Raw genomic sequence first — 21,475 nt, 5'->3', positions numbered from 1 at the left:
CTTATTTCAGAGAATAACTACACTTAAAAAGTAAAATATTTGTGTACAAATTAGTGGTTACAAATATCTGTTAACTTTTGGAGTTTTTTTTATAGGCATTCTATAAAGGAAGTAATATCAGATGATTTTCAGGTTCAGCTGTAAAGATTTGTTCAGTCACCCAGTTTTTGGATTTTGCTAAAGATGAGTTGGATGATGAAGTAAAAAGATTGTATTTGAGTGCCTATGACTAATCTGGTGTTGTACCCTGCTATGTTTGAGTACACTGTTCTTAGTAGTGCTTTTGAGGATTTCAACTTACACACTTTCTACATTATCTTGGTATGTTTCATCCATCTTTAGGGCATGCTGTGATTCAGTATACTACTGCTGCATCAGCTATATATGCCAAATACAAGCTACATGGTTTTGAATATCCTCCTGGAAATCGTCTAGGTGTTGCTTTCCTTGAAGATGGGAGCAACGGACTGGAGTAAGTACCAACCCACGTAGGTGAAAAGCTGTAATTCTGTGTTCTGGAGAGCAGTGTTTCTCTTTGAAAAATTGTTATAAAGGCAAGGGGAAAAGGAAAAATTAAGAAAATGAAACCTACCACTGTACAACTTTTGTTTCTATAATGGATGCTTCTGAAATGTAAGATATTTCAGGGTGCTATGGTATGCACTCACCACTACAATGCCTCCTGGTATCAGGGGGCAAAGTTACAGGAATCTTCGTCTCCTATGTCCCTTGATGGTCATAGAATATCAGGGTTGGAAGGGACCTCAGGAGGTCATCTAGTCCAACCCCCTGCTCTAAGCAGGACAAATCCCCATACAGATTTTTACCTCAGTTCCCTAAATGGCCCCCTCAAAGATTGAATTCACAACCCTGGGTTTAGCAGGCGAATGCTCAAACCACTGAGCTATCCCTCCCCACCTCTGCTTTGTGCACTATGACGGGTTGGGTCACAGAGACCCCCTTGGGACTGCCACCTGATATGCTGAGATCACCTCTGAGCCCATTTTCTCTGCCAGTTTGGGCCTTCAGAACCCTGCCTTGTCGAGCCAGACACACTAATCTGCTCCAACACAGACCCAGGGTCTGAGCCACGTGCCCCAAAGCTGCAGACTTAACTGAAAACAGCTTAAGAAGTTCTCCTGTTTCTAGCACCCAGACACCCAACTTCCAATGGGATCCGAACCCCAAATAAATCTGTTTTACTCTGTATAAAGCTTATACAGAATAAACTCATAAATTGTCCACCCTCTAGAACACTGATAGAGAGAGATGCACAGCTGTTTGCTCCCCCAGGTATTAGTCACTAACTCTGGGTTCAATAATAAGCAAAAGTGATTTTATTAAATATAAAAAGTAGGATTTAAGTGGTTCCAAGTAATAACAGACAGAACAAAGTAAGTTACCAAGCAAAATAAAACAAACAGGCAAGTCTAAGTCTAATACATTAAGAAACTGATTACAGATAAAATCTCACCCTCAGAGATGTTCCAATAAGCTTCTTTCACAGACTGGACTCCTTCCTAGTCGGGGCCCAATCCTTTCCTCTGGGACAGTCCTTGTTCCAGCTCAGGTGGTAGCTTGGAGATTTCTCATGACTGGAATCTCCTTTGTTCTGGTCCACTCCCTTTTAAAGCTTTGGCACAAGGCGAGAATCTTTTCTTTCTGGGTCCCCACCCCTCCTTCTAAATGGAAAAGCCCCAGGTTTTAGATGGATTCCAGTACTAGGTGATATGGTCACATGTCCTGTGAGACCCCAAGCCTTCATTCTTCCTGGCCTGACTCACAGGAAGGCTTGAAAGTAAACAGAGCCATTTACACCAATTGTCCAAGTTGATGGGAGCCGTCAAGATTCCAAACTACCATTAATGGCCCACACTTTTTGCATAATTACAATAGGACCTCAGTTATATTTCATATTTCTAGTTTCAGATACAAGAATGATACATTTATACAAATAGGATGACTACACTCAGATTATAAGCTTTGTAATGATACCTTACAAGAGACCTTTTGCATGAAGCATATTCCAGTTGCATTATATTCATGCTCATTAGCATATTTTTATAAAATCATATGGAGTGCAATGTCACATGCACAACTCAGCCCTCCAGAAGTCCAATCCCTTTCGGGTAGCTAAAGCTCAAACTAATGTCCAAAAACACTCTCAATCAATTTGCTCTTCTCCTGGGCTGTCTCTTCTGTCTCTTCCTTAGTTACTGTGGAGTCTTCTCTCCAGATTTGGCCTCGAGCACTGGCCCCTCAAAGTATCTCCTTGAGGTAGACAAGGAAGGCGAGGTAAATATTTCTTTGAGGAGTCTATTCTCTTGCTGAGTCTAGCTTAGGCTTCTTCATGAGAGTCTTTGTGGTTCCTCCCTTCAGATTGAATTCTCTCCCCTTTTATGAGGCCCAGGTGTCCATTAAATTATTACCTGATGCCTCCCATCCTGCCCCTCTGGCTGGGAAGCAACTAATTAGGTAATCTGTTGTACCTGTACTGTAATTAGTTGACTATTAACCCCTTTCCAGGCCACAGTGGGGTTTCACTACACCATACAGGACACAATCGCAGAAAAGGCCTTTTGAAACACCAAACATTGCTGCTACTTTTCAAGAGACAGAGAGAAAAGAAAAGATAAAACATTCCTTTTATTTTAAGATGACTTGTAAAATGTGACCAAACCTTTTTTACTAGCTTGCGATGTATAAAGAAGTCTGAGAATGGGGTAGTGGGTTTTATATTAGAAGCAGGTTTTTGTCTATTGTTTCCTGGAAGACTCTGGATGACTGTAGAGCTAATAGGATATTGGCAGCGTGAGTACCAAGGAAGTGGGACCTGCGCAGATCAGGGGAAGGGAATTGAAGATAGATAATGACCTGACCAAAACACCTGACAAAGAATGAAAAATCATTGTTAAAGATTCAACACCATTTCTTACTCCTGAGGGCATTCTGCTCCTAAAAATGCTGTGCCAAAATATTAAAAATTCTGCACACAATATATTAAAATTCTGCAAAATTATGCACATTTTATTTGTCAAATAAATGTGGAGGCTTCAGCATGGCATTGGGGAGCACAGGCCACTGGCTGCACAGAGGTGGGAAGTAACTTTTCTGCGGGGAAGCAGAGAAATCTTTGGGGGACATAAATTCTGCGCATGTACACTAGTGGCGCAGAATTCCCCCAGGAGTAATTTCTTGCTCAGTTAAGTGATGGGGGAGCTATTTTGGCTCAAATTCTTCCCGGAGACTTTCAGCCAAACCTGGGAGGCTAGTGATTTAATACTCTTGATATTTATAAGGTTAAAAAAAGTAGAATAAAAATTGTTTATGTATCATAAGAAGCAAGAAAACAAAACCCCCAAAGTAAGCATAGCCCAGTATTTTTTCCTCAGCATGTCCTCTTTAAGAGAAAATACATAACTTGGGTGTGTGGAAGTGCCTGTAGTTTGAGCCAGCATGCCATACTGTGAAGCCATTCTAATGCTTCTGTTAATACCTAATTCCAAGAGTCGCACAATTGTAAAATGTGAAGAGGTTTGCCTTATTCTAGCTTTGCAAAATATAAAATCTTGCTAGTCCAAGCAAAAAATGTAATTGTTTTACCTTCACTATCAAAATGGATAAGAAAATTATAGGGAAGAAATAATGTTTCCAGCAAACTCATTTTTACTTCTCTCGGGCAACGTAAAGAGCTGAGTTTAACTCCATGAGCTGGGTTTGTATATTCTGTCTGTCTATTAAAGCAACAGTGATAACTGAAAGGCTATGTTATAGGAAAAGAGTATAGAACATTGGGATACAGGTATCTCAGTGTATTCCGGGTCTAACAAGAGTACTCACATAAATTTGCAACCATTTACTTATTCCTGGATGTTCTCTGCACATATCAAGGAAAACTGAATAGATGTTTTCTTGATCAGTTCTTTCTCTGAAAACTTTGATTTTAAACAAATTGTCATGTGAATTTCTTAAGATTATAGTAATGTTACTTTTTGCTGTAAAGACAGTCTGATTATTTCTGCTTGCAGCCACATCAGAAAAATGGCAACACAGCTGGTGACTTCACAGGTGTCATCAATGGTGTCACATAATAATCTAGTTGGTCAGCAATATACATCTTCTGTAAGTAACTACACTCTGTACTTTTGATGTTGTTTCTCCTCAGTTGTTACAGAACCTTGAAATGTGCAATAAGCAATCGTGTCCCATCTTTTTTTTCTCTTACCCTTGTGACTGCTTTAGGAGCTGACTTTGTTTGTTTGTTTGAAGTGTGGTGGGTTGATTTGTGCTTTTCTGTACTCTTTAAAGGTGGTATGATCTTAACTGGATTTATTGCCCAGGAAAAATACTGTCAGGGAGGTAGTCAAGAAAAACACATCAGTTAATCATGTGGCTATCAGAGAGCCCATATGTAATCCAGGACTTTAATGTCCTACAACAGTAACAGAGTACTAAATCAGATAAAATGGAAATTTTTCACTTTATTTTCATCAGTTACGTTTTTCGTTACGTTTTATTTTTGTTTCAGCAACCTTGCAGCAGAAGTTCTAGTTCTCCGTTATCTCAGCCCCAAACAGATGCTGTACTTCCATCACGCAAAAAAAAGGTTCCACCTGAGACTTCTATGAAGGAAAGGCTTTTCATAGTGTTTTATCCTCGTCCCTTACCTGTAAATGTGTTGGAGGATGTATTCTGGTAAGGTACCATTTAGTGATTAAAATAACTTCAATAGTAGAATAAATTTTGAAAAATTTAGAATAAACACTGAAATCAAACCAAGTCATAATCGTGAGAGAGCCCACAGCAAATACAAGTGATCTACTGATAAATTAAACAGTAGAAAGTCACCAGGAGCAGATGGTATTCACCGAAGAATTCTGAAGAAACTCGTATATGAAATTGCAGAACTACTAACTGTGATATGTAACCTATCACTCACTTAAGTCAGCTTCTGTACCAGATGACTGCAGGATAGTTAATGTAACGCCAGTTTTTAAAAAAAGACTCCAGAGGCAATCCTTGCAATTACAGGCTGGTAAGCCTAATTTTAGTACCACGCAAATTGGTTGAAACTATAGTAAAGAATAGAATTATCAGACACATAAATGAACAACATTTGTTGGGGAAGAGTCAACATGGCTTTTGTAAAGGAAATCATGCCTCACCAATCTTTTTAGAATTCTTTGAGGGGGTCAACAAACATGGACAAGGGTGATCCAGTTGATATAGTGTAATTGGACTTTCAGAAAGTCTTTCACAAGGTCCCTCAAGACAACTCTTAAGCAAAGTAAACAGTCATGGGACAAGAGGGAAGATCTTCTCATGGATCAACAACTGGTTAAAAGAAAGGAAACAAAGGGTCAGAAGAAATGATCACAGTGGAGAGAGATATAGCGGGGTCCCCCAGGGGTTCTGTACTGGGGTCAGTACTGTTCAGCATATTCATAAATGATCAGGAAAAAGGAGTAAACAGGTGGCAAAGTTTGCAGATGATACAAAATTACTCAAGATAGTTAAGTCCAAAGCTGGCATTGAAGAGTTACAAAGGGATCTCACAAAACTGGGTGGTTGGGAAACAAAATGGCAGATGAAATTCAATATTGATAAATGCAGTGTTGTGCACATTGGGAAAACATAATTCCAACTATACATACAAAATGATGGTGTCTAAATTAGCTGTTACCATTCAAGAAAGACATTTTGGAATCCTTGTGGATAGTTCTCTGAAAGCATCTGCTCAATATGCAATGGTAGTCAAAAAAAGACAACAATGTTAGGAACCATTAGGAAAGGCATAATAAATATCATAATGCCACTATATGGTATGCCCACACCTTGAATACTGTGTGCTGTTCTCATCGCACAATCTCAAAAAAGATGATATATTAGAATTTGAGAAAGTACAGAGAAGGGCAACAAAAATGATATGGGGTATTGAACAGCTTCCATATGAGGAGAGATTAAAAAGACTGGGACTTTTCAGCTTGGAAAAAAGAGGACTAAGAGGGGATATGATAGAGGCCTATAAAATCTTGAAAGGGATGGAGACAGTGAATAAGGAATTGTTTTACTGCTTCACATAACACAAGATCCAGGGGTTACCCAATATACAGTAACTCCTCGCTTAACGTTGTAGTTATGTTCCTGAAAAATACGACTTTAAGCGAAACAACGTTAAGCAAATCCAATTTCCCCATAAGAATTAATGTAAATGGGGGGGTTAGGTTCCAGGGGAAATTTTTTCACCAGACAAAAAACTATATATTATATAGATATACACACAGTATACGTTTTAAACAAACAATTTAATACTATTCACAGCTATGATGATTGTGAAGCTTGGTTGAGGTGGTGAAGTTAGAGGGTGGAAGAGGGAGGGATATTTCCCAGGGAATGCCTTGCTGCTAAATGATGAACTAGCACTCTGCTGAGCCCTCAAGGGTTAACACGTTGTTAATGTAGCCTTTCACACAAGGCAGCACGAACACAAGGCAGGGGAGACAGCATAGCAGACAGAGACAGACACACACCTTGTGTGGGGGAGAGAAAGAGAGATGCACACTGCCCCTTTAAGTAAGCTTGACCGACTCTTAAGTGCATTGTCTTTTTAAGTGGGTCAGGAAGTTGAGACAACAGCTGCTGTCCCAAGCTCTCTCTGTCTCTCTCCGTCTGTGTCCCCTCCCTGCTCTATATGGAGATGGGGTAAGTGGGGTGCAGGAGCAGGGGGGAGGGTGACACTCTGACATTAGGCCCGCCCCCCCCCCGCACAGCAAGCAGGAGTCTCTGGGAGCAGTGCCAAGGCAGAGGGCAGGAGCAGCACATGGCAGTGGGGGGAGGGACAGCTGAACTGCCAGGCAATTGATAGGTGGCTGCAGCACAGGGAACTTACGGGAATGGGGGGCTGATAGGGGGGGTGCTGGTCCACCCTGGTTACAAGCCCCCACCAGCTAACTGCAACGGGCTGCCCTTCCTGCAAGTAGGGGACAAAGCAGGCGGCTGCCAAACGACGTTAGAAGGGAGCATTGCACAACTTTAAACGAGCATGTTCCCTAATTGATCAGCAATGTAATGATGAAACAACGTTAACCGGGACGACTTTAAGTGAGGAGCTACTGTAATTAGTAAGCAGCAGCTTTAAAACGAAAGGAAGTACTTCTTCACACAATGCACAGTCAAGCTATGGAACTTGTTTCCAGGGTGGTTTTGAAGGCCAAAACTATAATGGGGTTCAAACAAAGAATTAGTTAAGTTGATGGAGGATAGGTCCATCAATGACTATTAGCCAGGATGGTCAGGGATGCAACCCCATCCTCTGAGTAACATTAGCCTCTGATTACCAGATGCTGGGACTGGATGATGTGGGATGGATCACTTGATAATTGCCCCGTTCTGTTAATAGCATCTGGCATTGGCCACTTTTGGAAGACAGGTGGCAAAGTTTGCAAATGATACAAAATTACTCAAGGTAGTTAAGTCCATTGGTCTGACCCATTGTGGCCATTCTTATGTTCAATAAATTATGGTCCATTTCCAAACAAATGTCAATATTGTGCTGCCAGTTATTAAACCTGATGTGCAGATAATCCTGAAGTCAAGTAATCAGTTTCATTCACTTTATTTGCAGAAAGCTTTAGTACTTCATGCTCTTATGGTATCACATATCTATTTCAGCTTGAAATTTTAACTGCTTATTATTTGAGAGATTGTGGGAAACCTGCATAACAATATAGATTCAGGAAGTTGCTTCTGGTATAATTAAAACCTGACCTGAAGTAATGTAATCTTATTTGTACTACTGGCCTGCCTCCAAAAGTCATTTGAGGGTACCCAACAGATTAGTATCGAAGACTTGGGAGACAATTTTTGCCCATTTCACCTTTTTAAAACTCGTTTTAGAGTTGCTCTACCAACTTTGTTGGATTATTTTGTATGTATTAAGGGCAACGTTCCCCCATTCTGATATCTGCCAGCTCTATTGGCGTAACTGAGGGACAGCGCTTTCTAAAAGTCAAGCCACTTTTAAAAACAGACAAAAAGAAAACCCCAGTGCCAGTTTGTGTGGAATTTGAAATGTACCTACTTGGGCTACTGGACTACCTTAGTCAGAGTCTGAAGGGAAAGGAAGCTATTCTTCATGGTCTTTGCATCCTATATTATGACCTGACATAACTTATATTACATATAAGTACATTTTGTCTTGTCTTCTCTCTGCCTCAGCCCTGCCTTGGAGCCCTCAGGTGACTTGGGAGAGTAGGACTTTCTATGATAAGTTTTTAATATTTATTTTTAAGGTACTTTATTGAGGTCTTCTCAAATATAAATCACAAGTGAACAAATATAGTCCACTCACATAAGTAAACTAGCCCACAGACATCCTTTCTGAAGTTGTCAGAAGAACTACCAAAGTGTCACTTCCACACCACCTGTAGTGATCATGATGTCGATCAGGTTTACTTGTTTTTTTGTTTTAAATGTTGGGTAAAGCACTGATATGGGTGATTTTTATTGAGGGAGTGCTTAGAGAATGTGGCCTAACAATCTTCTTCTTTTTTTTTTTTTTTAAGTCGGTTTGGACATCTTATAGAAGTTTACCTTGTGTTAGGAAAAAATGTGGGCTATGCTAAGTTTGCAGACAGAACAAGTGCTAGCGATGCCATAACTGCATTACATGGCAAGATGGTGAATGGTGTCAGGCTTAAAGTAATGTTGGCAGATTCACCTGCAGAAGAATCTAACAAACGTCAAAGAACTTACTGACCTCATGGGTAAGTACTTCATCTGGATGTAAACTAAAATTCAGCTAGTTTAAATGGTGGGTCCTCTGTTATTCTTTGGTAACATTTCAATTCTAACCTCAGTTTTTAAGAAATTTATAACTTGTCTTTAAAAACTTGCTTCATGATAAATTTGGAATGTAAGATCACTGCCCAAAAGCATATTTTTAATTTTTAGTAGGCATTTTTTTAAATAAAACTTTTGTTTATTTTTAAAAATATATAGTTAAACATAAACCAATTGATCGATATCAGTCTGGACAACCATATGAAAATGATTAACTTTATGTACTTCTAATGTATCAATGCTGAACATTTTAAAGAGGGGAAAATATAGAAAAATAAAGGATATGATTGAGATCAGTCTCTATCATTCTTTCACTAAAGAACACCACCTGTCACAATGATGGTAGGTAAGTCCAAAGATCTGAGGTCTGAGGAAAGTGGTAAATAAAGTGGATCTTAGAAGAAGGAAGAAAGACAAGTGAGAACCCAAAAGTTTCTGGGCCATCTAGGGAAAATCCATAATGTAAATATGTCTTGTAGTATTTCCCAGAAAAGGGAGAATGAAAGAGACTTTTAAAAAGCACCCAATTGACTTAAGGCACAAGTTCTGTTGAAAATTGATGGAACTTGTGCTCCAAAATCATTTAGATATTTTTTTGAAAATCCTACCCAGTAGGTCTAGGTTATTTCTCCTGGTAAGGAATGGAAAGGAATTTCTCCATATGTGCATCTGTGCAGACCAAAATTGTGTGTGTTCCACTATCATTTGGTGAGATATACAGATAAGATAAAGACTGTGAAGGCTCTTCCTCCCCTCCCCCGAAGGTAGGAGGGATGGGGTATCATCAGTAAGACCATGGAAGTAAAGTTTAGCTGTGGGATAATGGGCATCTGGGTGCTCCTGTAGTTTAGTAAAATGGGAAATCCATTTAGGAAAGATCTTTTGCAAGACCAAAGAATGAGACCTGGAAAACAGGTGATGAGTTGCACATTGTGAGAGGTCACTCTAGATTCTGTAGCACACCAGCCAGAATACTATTTAAAATTATGAATTCCTATTATGAATTAAGCAAAGGCAAGACAATGAGGTGCTAGATTCAATTCCATACTTAATTGCCCATCAAATTGTCAAATTACTCATGCCACTTATAACTGGAGTTGAAGGAGTGGAGTGTGATAGCTAGTATTTGGCTATAGCCAATACAGACTGGCAAAGTGCCAGTGATCATTGGTCTTCAATGTGCATGACTTAAGTAGGGAGGTAAATATTGAGTGCCTCTGAATAAGGGTTTAATAGGGATCTGGGGTTGCTTGGATTTAAAAGAAGGAAAGGGTATAATAAATCTACTTTACTTAGGTCTAATGGTTTTACATTGTGACTATTAGCGGTTATTACTGAAGCTTTTTATTCCATTCCTCAGGCAGAGATTGCTCCATAAAGAGAATTTTGGGGCTTAAAGCCATCTGTCTTTCAGGCTCCTTTTTGATGGAGCTTGGTAGAGTTAAGAAGCTAAGTGTCACAGATGAGGTCAGGGTCCTGTCTGTTGAGAGGGCATGGCAGGCTCGGCAGGGTGCAGGAAGGCGTGGAGTGGAGGCAGGGCCTGTGGCAGAGCCAGGGGGTAAGCAATGAGCACTGCCTGGCACCTTGGAAATTTGGCACCTGTAGCTCCAGCCCCAGAGTCGGTGCCTATACAAGGAGCCTCATATTAATTTCTGAAGAGCCGCATGTGGTTTCAGAGATGCAGGTTGGCCACCCCTGTTCTAATATATTAAATATTGTCATTGTTCTCTCTCCCCCGCCCCCCAGCCTGAAACAAGTTCTTTGTTTTCTTACAGCAGAATATATAAAACATTTAAACTGTTATGCCTCTCAGATTGCATTGTCAGTGTTCTGTAACTCTAGCTTCCTGATCCTTTGATTTTGAGCAGCAGCTATAGATTTTCCTAAAATGTTGAACTTCTGGCATGCAGGTTTAAGAATCTGGCTAAAATAGGCATCCAAGGCACAATTCGATCATTGCTGTCACAGTTTGTGTAAAAGTGTAAAATTTTTTTATTGAAAAAAATATATGTATGTATATTGGGGGGGGGGGGGGGAAACATTTTGGTTTATTTAACTTTGTTTAGCACACTAGCATAGATGCTGCATATCTGTGCAAGTTCCTGTTCTTCTTAAAAGAAATTTCCAATTTTGCAAAAGTAGTGGTTTTATTTCTCTCTCTCCACTGAATAACTGAGGCGGTTGTCTTTCAATAAGGACTGCCATTTTAATGATTTTTTCCAATTAGAAAGCATTGGAAAAAGGTTGAACTCTGAAACTTTCCACGAACTTTGAAATGGATCGAATTCCAATGCTTTAAAATAGAAAGATGTTTCTTTGTCTGTCTTTGTGTCATGAAATTATCAAGATAATGGCTTGTTGTGTAATTGATAACTTTTATGAGTGATTTATACTTTTGTAATTAGAGGTACTGTTTAGAGTATCTTTTAGATGATGGTTAGGCTTTCCTTTGAGTCACTGTATATTGAACTTTGTAGGGAAAGTTTGGAGTTAACTTGTGCATAATTTTGCACACAAAAATAAATAGGAGTTCCATTAACTATTTTTCCATAGGGCATCTGAGCAGGAGGGTTAGAACAGATATTACAGGGATTACAAAAACATGGTGGAATAGCACTCATGACTGGAATATAGCTATTGAATGGTATGTACTGTTTAGGAGAGATTGGAATAAAGGTAAAAGTGGTGCAGTAGCATTGTGCATCAACTAAGCAGTAAACTAAAGGAGTATGAAGTGATAGTATGGACAAAACACAGCCTGTTCGGGTCCAAATCTCTTTGGGGAAGAATTGTATTTGGATTGTGTTAGGGGTCTGCTATAGACCCCCAGGGTCAGATTCACATGTGGATAGAGAGCTCTTCAATAATAGAGGGAATTGTCATGATGGGAGACTTTAATTTCCTGGATACAGGCTGGAGAATAAATGCTACTTGTATTGGTAGGGCCTAGTTATTTCTAGATGTGATAGATGAAAACTTCATAAAATTGTCACCAAACCAACAAGAGGTGATACAATTTTAGACTCTGTTTTAATAAGTAGCAAGGACATCCTAGAAGAGTTGTAGGAAGTAACTTTGGATTGAGTGGTTATGAAATGATTCAGTTTAAATGGAAGGATAATCAAAATCAGGTAATCAACTACCATTTTTTAATTCAAAAGGTCAGAGTTTGGGAAATTTAAGAGAGTTAGTTAAAGAAGTCAACTGGACTAAAGAGCTCAAGAACTTAAATGTGGAAGAGGCTTGGAATTTCTTCAAATCAACTATCTGAAATTTTAATCCCAAGCAAAGGAAAAAAATCTTGTATGCAAAGGCACCAGCCCAAGCTGGATGAATAACCAGCTCAAAAAGGAGTAAGCAGAGTACTTCTAGGGAATGAAAAAAGGGGTTGATCAGCAAAGAAAGCTAAATTGTGGAGGTTAGAAAACGTAGGAATAAAGTGAGAGAATTGCTAAAAGTCAAACTGAATTAGCTCTTGCCAAGAAAATTAAAATAATCGTTTTAAAAAATATATATAATGAGAGAATAAGGAAGGATGCGGTTCGGTTGCTCTGTAGTGTTGATGGAAAGGAAATTAGAGGTAATCTAGGTATGGCCCCAAAACCAAATTAATATTTTTGCCTCTGATTTCAGTAAGAATAATACTATGGGACATGTGCCTGAAGGAGTACGGCTGATGGAAAAAGTGTCTAGAAATGGAAATTACCACATCTGAGGTGGAAGGAAAAACTTAGTGTTTAATGCACTCCAGTCAGGGGAACTGAATAATTTCTGCCCCAGAATACTGAAAGAACTGGCTAATGAGACTGCTAGTCCAGTAGCAAGGATATTCAATAAATCTGTCTGTTTGGGGTAGAACCATATGACTGAAGAATAGCTAACTTCAGGCCTCTATTTAAGGAAGGGGAAAAAATGATCCAGGCAATTACAGGCCTGTTAATCTGATTTTAGCAGTATGCAAGCCTTTAGAACAAATTGTGAAGGACAGAATAATTAAATTCATTGAGGTAAATGGTAAAGGAAATGTAATGCAGCATGTGATTACCAAAGGTAGATAATGCCATACTAATATGATTTCATTCTTTAAGAAAATAACTGATTTTTTTTTTTTTTTTTTTTTTTTTTTGATAAGGGAAGTGCCATAAATTGGTGTACTTGAACTTCAGTAAAACATTTCACATGGTGCCACATGGGAATTTATTGGAAGATAGGGTGCAGTACAAGAATTGTAAGGTGGATAGGTACAGTAACTCCTCACTTAACATTGTAGTTATGTTCCTGAAAAATGTGACTTTAAGCAAAACGATGTTAAGCTAATCCAATTTCCTCATAAGAATTAATGTAAATGAGGGAAAAGACTAACACACACACACACACAGTTTTAAACAAACAATTTAATACTGGTACACAGTGATGATGATTGGGCAGCTTGGTTGAGGTGGAGGAGTCAGAGGGTGGGATATTTCCCTTACTGCTAAATGACAGTACTCCTCTCCCTCCATTCCTGCTGCCTTGTGTAGAGAGAGAGATGCGCAGTTCCCTTAAGTACACTGCCTTGTTAATTAGATAAGCTTGCTGAGACCACAGCAGCTGCCAGCAAGCTCCTTCCGTCCTGAGCCCTGCTCTATGGAAGATGGGGTAAACGGGGTGCAGGAGGGAGGGGGACACCCTGACATTAGCCCCCCTCTTCCTTCCCTCCCCCTGCACAGCAAGCAGGAGTCTCGGGGAGCAGCTCCAAGGCAGAGGGCAGGAGCAGCACATGGCAGTGGAGGGAGGGACACAGCTGAACTGCAGGCAGCTGCTGCACGGGGAGCTGATAGGGGCTGCAGGTCCACCCTGGTTCCAAGCCCCCATCAGCTAGCTGTAAGGGACTGCTCTTCCTGCAAGCAGTAGACAAAGCAGGCGGCTGCCAAACGACGTTAGAAGGGAGCATTACACAACTTTAAAAGAGCATGTTCCCTAATTGATCAGCAACATAACAATGAAACAATGTTAACCGGGATGACTTTAAGTGAGGAGTTACTGTAACTGGTTAAAGGGAAGCAGGCAGTGGGTTGTGCTGAAAGGTGAGTTATTGGACTGAATGGAGGTTACTTGAATTCATCAAAGATCAATTTTGGGACAAGTCTGATTCAATATTTTTATTAATGACCCTGGCACAAAAAGTAGGAGTGTGCTAATGACATTTGCTGATGATACAAAGTTGGGAGGCATTATCAATACAGAGGAGGATCGGAATATTATACAGGAAGATCTGGATGACTTTGAAGATTGGAGTGACAGAAATGGGATGAAATTTAATAGTACAAAATGCAAACTCATGTATTTAGGATTAACTACATTAGCAGAATTTCTGCTACAAGCTGGAGGCTCGTCAGTTGGAAGTGACAGGAGGAGAGAGACCTGGGTTTGTGAGTCAATTGCAGGATGACTGAGCCACCAATGTGATGTGGCTGTGAAAAAGGCACATGCAATTTCAGGCAAGGCATTTCAGAGAGAGAGAGAGGAGTATTAATGCCATTGTACAAGGCACTTGTAAGACTCATTGTACAAGAATATGGTGTACTGCAGGGTGGCGCAAACTTACCTCGGATGGGTGACCTGTGCGACATGGCAGTGATGACCCACGCCTTCCGCCTCCTGACGTGCCCAGACCTGACGGTGAGGAGCATTGCGCAAGAAGCTGTATGGGCCGTGGTCAGGAAACGCATCACCAGGGCCCCCTCCGAGCAGCACATCACCACCTATCTCAGCAGCTCCCTGGAGGCTGAGTTCGGAATTGAGGGGGGAGACCTGTCCTCTCTGGTCCTGCGCCCGCAACGCCTCGAGACACCTGGGTTAGAGGATCGGCTGCTGCTGGAAGTGTTGTGAGGAGCTCCGGGAGCTGGGAATACTGATGCCATGCTTAAGGACCCAGGACCACACCATCGTCACCCCAACCGCCAGAGCTATGCTGGAAAGGACCCTGAAGGACACCATCCGCTGCCACTATGCCGAGAACCTCAAGCGGAAGCTGGACCAGGGCAAGGTGTTCGAGGTGTCCAGCAAGTGGGACGCCAGCAACCACTTCCTTCCCGGGGACAGCTTCATCAGGTTTGCCGACTGGCGGTTTGTCCACAGGGCCCCACTCAACTGTGTTCCCCTCAACGGAGCAGTCCGCCATGGCAGCCGGGACAAGCGCTGCAGGAAGTGCGGCTATGCAAACGAGACCCTGCCCCACGTCCTGTGTGGATGCAAACAGCACTCCGGAGCCTGGCGGCACCACCACAAGGCCATCCAAAACCGGCTGGTGAAAGCCATCCCTGGGGAAGATCACCCTCGACTCCGCCATCCCCGGGATAGACAGCAGACTGCGACCCGACATCATCGTGACGGACGCAGAAAAGAAGAAGGTCCTCATCATAGACGTCACGGTGCCTTTTGAAAACCGGTCACCGGCCCTCCACGAGACCCGAGCACGGAAGACGTTGAAGTACACCCCGCTGGCCGAGACCCTGAGAGCCCAGGGCTATGAGGTCCAGATACACGCCCTGATCGTGGGAGCCCTGGGCTCCTGGGACCCCCACAACGAGCCGGTTTTGAGAGCGTGCGGAGTTGGTCGACGCTACGCCCGGCTCATGAGACAGCTCATGGTGTCCGACACCATCAGGTGGTCCAGAGACATTTATACAGAACACATCACAGGACACCGTCAGTACCACACTGAGTAACCGAGACCGCCGACCAGGGAAATAACCCACTTCCTTCTCTGAGAGACCCAGGGTACCCCACCCATGTACTTATCCGCTATACCAATACTGACTTGGGCTCCTTATTCATTCCATGGATGGCGTACCTGAGCCCACTTATCCACTGACAATTTAAAAACTCTTGCACCCCAATCTGGGTCTATGCAGGTTATGCGATATGTATGTATCTTTACATCCTTGCAAACGACACCTGTAACCCCCCCCCAACCCAGGCCTGACTCCAGATGTACAGTACCTTGCCTCTTAACTCGTGTATATTTCATTTTAAACATTCACTTTAATAAAATTTTTAATTCTGATAACCTGTCACCTATGTTGAAAAAAGATTAATTTTAAATAGGAATAGGTGTATAGAAGAGTTACTGGCATGATCTGGAGAATGGAGTGCATATCTTGTAAAAGGAGACTGAAAGAGCTTGGCTTGTTTAGCTTAGCAAAAAGAAGGCTGAGAGGGGATATGATAGCTTTCGTAAATACCGGGGAGGGTAAAGAGCCATTTAAGCTAAAGGACAATGTTATCACAAGAATAAATGGCTATAAATTGCCCACAAACAAATTCAGACTGGAAATTAGAAGGTTTCTAACCATCAGAGGGGTGAGGTTCCAGAAAACTCAATAGAAGTTTTGGGCAAACAACTTAAGTTTTAAGAGAGAGATGTACAAATTTAGGCATCTGATTGGGGGAACGGTTTAGCAGCCCTGGGGAGTCACTTGTGGTTTTGTTTTATGTTCTAAATGCTCATTCTTCAGGGTTTCAGCTGGCCACTTGGAGGGCAATGATTTTCTCCCCTTTCTTCCCCCCAGTGTGTTCTGGGGTTTTTGGTTTTGGTTTATTGATCTCCTTCCTCTGAAGCATCAGGGGTGGCCACAGCTGGATATGGGACATTGGACCAGAAGGGCCAGGGCTCTGAGGTGGCACCAAGCATTCTCTCTCCAGTACTCGGCTGGCTGATTCTTGCTCACATGCTCAGGGTCTAACTCAGGGGTCGGCAACTTTTCAGAAGTGGTGTGCCGAGTCCTCATTTATTCACTCTAATTTAACGTTTTGCGTGCCAGTAATACATTTTAACGTTCTTAGGAGTTGTCTTTCTATAAGTCTATAATATATAACTAAACTATTGGACTGGTGGCAAGGACCCGGGCAGTGAGAGTGCCACTGAAAATCGTCACGTGTACCATAGGTTGCCTACCCCGATACAGATCATAGAATTTCATGGAGTAATTCCTGCATCAAACCCATAACTTCTGATTGAGCAATAACATCTTTTTTAGAAGATACTCAATCTTAATTTAATACCTTAAAATGATGGAGAATCCAACATGTTCCTTGGTAAATTATAGAGTTTAAGGACAGAAGGGACCATCAGGTTAACACAGATTGTTATTTGTGTTACCAACACTCACGCTAAACCCAATAACCTAAATTAGACCAAAGTATTACAGCCCACAGGAGAGTAGACTGTTACATGCCATAGGCAGAGACTAGGCAGGACAGAGGTGTACCAGTGAAATGACAGGGAAATGATTAACTGAGACATACCAGCTAATCCTGGCAAGCAACCCACACCGACACGCAGGAGAGCAAGGTGAAAACGTCCTAAGGTCACTGCCAATCTGACCTGGGGAAAAAGTTCTTCCCAGCCCCACATATGGTGATCAGTTAGACCAGGGGTAAGGCAACCAATGACACGCGTGCCGAAGGCGGCACACGAGCTGATTTTGAGTGGCACTCACACTGCCCGGGTCCTGGCCACCGGTCCAAGGGGCTCTGCATTTTAATTTAATTTTAAATGAAGCTTCTTAAACATTTTAAAAACCTTATTTACTTTATATACAACAATAGTTTAGTTATATATTTTAGACTTGTAGAAAGAGACCTAAAAATGTTAAAATGTGTTACTGGCACGCGAAACCTTAAATTGGAGTGAATAAATAAAGACTCAGCACACCACAACTGAACGGTTGCCGACCCCTGGTCTGCATTATGCAGCAGGTCAGATCAGATGATCAGAACAGTCCCTTCTGCCCATACTCCATGAATCACCAGAAGACTGAAAGCAAGTAGACTTGCTTTTGCCTGTAGCTATATTGTAACATGGGATAGTGAAGATGCTTTGTCCTCTTAACTAGTATAAAAATTAGAGGAGGATTAACTGTATAATCTTTTTGACCTTTTATCAGAATGAAGTAAAAGTTTTACTACTTTGGCTCTTTTGAGGTTGTTTCCTTTAGGTATTTCCTCAAGAAGTGTGCATTTGTAATGCAAAAATCCCTGGTTTTTATTTATTTTTTTAAGTGGGGATACATACAATTTCTAATAATTGAGTCAGTTAAAATTGAATTAGTTAAATGTATTGTGGTCCCTTGCTCAATTCACCTCATACAAGTACTATAATGCAATCTCTCTATCGTGAAAGTGCAATTAACAAATGTTAAAAAAATTCTACAACTGCACTCGAAAACAAAACTATGTAAAATTTTAGAACCTACAAGCCAAAGCATGAAGGGGCATACAAATGTTTAGTATATCTGGCACATAAATACGTTGCAATGCCGGCTACAGCAATGCCTGCGAATGCCTGTTCTCGCTTTCAGGTGACATTGTAAATAAGAAGCAGGCAGTATTACTTCCCATAAATGTAAATAAATGTGTTTGTCGTAGAGATTGGCTGAACAAGAAGTAGAACTGAGGGGATTTATGAGGTGAATTGAAAAATACTATTTCTATTGTTTATCTTTTTTTACAGTGCAAATATTTGTAATAAAAATAATATAAAGTGAGCACTTTGTAATTGAAATCAGAATATTTGAGAATGTAGAAAAACATCCAAAATATTTATAATAAATTTAAATTGGTATTCTATTGTTTAACAGTGCAATTAAAACTGCAATTAATCATGACGTTTTTTAAAATCTAGTTAATTTTTTTTGCATTAATTGCATGCATTAACTGTGATTGACAGCCCTGCTTTTAAATCATAATAATCAGGAATATAACCTGTATTTTCAAAGAATTTGAGTAAATGTATGATAATTTACTAAACCAGTCCATCTCATCAATTTGACAAGCTCCAGCTCTCATACTGACCAATGAATATTCACATTGTCTAGGGAAGTAACTAAAAGAAATAAAAAATATTAAAATGGTGGCTTTCTTTTGACTATTGATTTAAACTCAAACTCTTGATGTAGGTGTTTCTCCTTATGTTTATACACTGGTCCAAATAAATTTTAAGGTTAAAATTAGTGACTTAAATTACCATGATTTAAATCAATCCAGGTTTGAGCAGATTGATTTAAAGTACAGAGGGCTTCTCTTACTTCTAAACTTTTTAAAATTGATTATATGTCTCAAGTTCTTGATACTGACCATCTATCTTCCTCTCCTCCACCATCACCTTGGCATTTTTCTACCTTAATCTCATTGCTTTACCTAAGCATTTCATGTTTGGCTGAAGGTTTGTGATTCCTGTAATGAAAATGACATATGCCATAACTTCTATGCAGTGTTGTTGTTGCTATGTTGGTCCCAGAATATTAGAGAGAAAAGGTGGGTGAGGTAATAACCTTTATTGGACCAACTTCTGTTGGTGAGAGAGACAAGCTTTCTCTCCTTCAGGCCTGGGAAATGTACTCAACATGCTAAAAAAAATCATGCCCTGTGTTTAGCTGTGACACTGAGTACATTTCCCAGACATGTATAAGCTCGAAAGCTTGTCTCTCGCAAACAGTTGGTCCATTAAGATATTTTTTTTCACCCACCTTATCTCTCTAATATGCCATAATTAAAAGATGGAGGGGAGAATCCAGCACTTTCCAGAGGAATATGTTGTGGGATTTTTTTCTGTTCACTGTAGCCATTAGCATTGACCAAACACTTTTTGTGGGGTTGCACAAGTGATTTAGAAAAGCTGAGCTGTATAATAGCAACATCTTGAAAACATATAAAGTCAAGACTTCTAGAACTAGTCTTTACAGAATGAAATAAACCCTGGTTTTCTGAATTCAGTAGCCCTGCACAGAGAGGTGGTATTGCATTCCCTCCTCCCCAATCTTTGTATATGTATGTTGGTTATTTACTTCTGCTGTCTTCCTAGCTGGATTCCCAGAATCTTTTTGTAATGGAATCTCTAATAATTTAATAGGTTGTGGAAATCCATAATGTGTCTTTTCTAGAACTCTTTGGAACCTACTCTGTTATATCATCCTTGTTCTGAATAATTTTGCTTCCTTGATTTTGTTTGCTTTAAAGTTTAAAAAAAATCTGTGGAAAAGAGAGAAGTACAGTAATATGCATGTATTTATTTTTTCTCTATATGAACATTCAGAGTGGTTACAGTATAAGCAATCAAATGTGCTCCAAAATAGAGAGGCACTCTGTTAATAAAGAACTACAACATAATTTAATTCACAAGATAATACACAGTATGTTTTAGAAAAAAATGCTTGCTTTCACACAGAATTTGTTAGAGAATACATAGAGTATTAGTTTCTCTAAATATTTTAATTATAGACAGGCTTTTATGTGTGGGTTGGAGTGCCATTGTAAGAAATACCCTTATTATCATATGTATTTTTAAATAAATATAGGTATTTTATCTTTGACACTATCTTCATACTTGTGTTCTTTCTACAGAGCAGAGATTAATTAATGGCATGACCCTCAGCTGACTGACTGAAAACCATGACTAGACACGGTTCCTGTGGACAGTGACAGCTTTTTGTACTGTTAGCTGATGTTTGTGGGGGAAAAAACACTTTATTTTAAAAAAACCCCAAAATACAGAATGTAGTTTAAATCTACAATTAGCCAACGTTTTTAATTGTAAACTGATATTTGTTGTAGCAGTCTGTCATTCTATATTAGAGAAATAAAATTTTTTTGTTTAAATCCTGCCTCTAACATGAACACGTTAAAGATGGGGGGGGGGGGGGAATAAAGGAGGCAATATTAATGGTTTCACTGGTTAATTGCTAATGACTCAGACTGTACATACTAAAGAGTAATTGAAAGTGCAGACATTAACACAGTCCAATTAGGATGAGAACTAAAAATATATATAATTTTTTTTTATTCTTTTTTTAAATGGTGCAGAATATTTCAAAGATTGCTACCGGTTTCTGCCAAGATTGAGCCTGGTCCAGACAGCCCCAGATTCAGGAAAACTTTCCTCTTGAGGGAGGAGACTTACGCACTTGCTTGAGTGCTTTCCTTTGTTAGGGCCAAAAGTATGAAAAGCTGATTTATTGTTGTCTAGTGTGCAGGGCACTAGACTGGGAGTCAGATGTGGGTTATTGAAACTTATCCCTTGCCCACTTTAGTTATTGGTAGCTGTGATCATTAATATCATGGTTGGTTTTTTTTCTAAAGTGCATTATTTAATTATGAAATATATACCATCTGAACAACTGTAGTCATTCCTTTTTCAAAGAACTATAATGGTTTATTAAGCAACCCACTATTCCAGTTGTGACTGCTGCTGAAATATTGAGTAAAGATAGCTCAAATAAGTATTTGCACATGTATCTACATGTGACGACTCCCATACACTTCCAATGGTAATATTTGTTAAAGGATCCATATGAACAAAAATGTAAAGGCATGGCTCACTGGGTTAGTGCACTCGTCTGTCACCTCTAGAGCAGTTCAGATTTTGGGTCACATAAAGGAAAATGCTGCTTTGTTTCCCCGTGTGTGGATATAGAATAACGCTCTAGAGTGGATTCAGTGGGAGAGTTCCAGATTTGGATAAGGGTGCATTAGCTGACCTTTGTGTGAAGAAGTTTTGGCAGCACCTAGATGCACTAAATCAGGCTCATGCACTGTTGTTAGCTTCTTTTTTTCCAGATCACTTAGTTTACTTGAACATTTTTGTTTCAAAATA

General features: G+C 40.1%; 1 protein-coding gene across 2 annotated transcripts in view; it reads left to right on the top strand.

The window, feature by feature from the left end:
- The window catches only part of RBM45 (RNA binding motif protein 45), a 31,679-nt gene extending 11,198 nt beyond the window's left edge, over positions 1-20,481 (top strand). For both annotated transcript variants that reach the window (XM_054044271.1, XM_054044270.1), the window contains exons 6-10: positions 343-472; positions 4,029-4,122; positions 4,529-4,695; positions 8,565-8,765; positions 20,227-20,481. In XM_054044271.1, the coding sequence (XP_053900246.1) occupies positions 343-472; positions 4,029-4,122; positions 4,529-4,695; positions 8,565-8,757 (584 nt within the window). In that variant the 3' untranslated portion in view covers positions 8,758-8,765; positions 20,227-20,481. The remainder of the gene's footprint in view (positions 1-342; positions 473-4,028; positions 4,123-4,528; positions 4,696-8,564; positions 8,766-20,226) is intronic.
- Positions 20,482-21,475: the final 994 nt, after the last annotated feature.

The sequence above is a fragment of the Malaclemys terrapin genome, chromosome 11 (assembly GCF_027887155.1).
Source record: "Malaclemys terrapin pileata isolate rMalTer1 chromosome 11, rMalTer1.hap1, whole genome shotgun sequence".
Classification (NCBI taxonomy): domain Eukaryota; kingdom Metazoa; phylum Chordata; order Testudines; family Emydidae; genus Malaclemys; species Malaclemys terrapin.
Note: the sequence above shows the minus strand (reverse complement) of the source record. Positions and strands in the feature narration are given on the sequence as shown.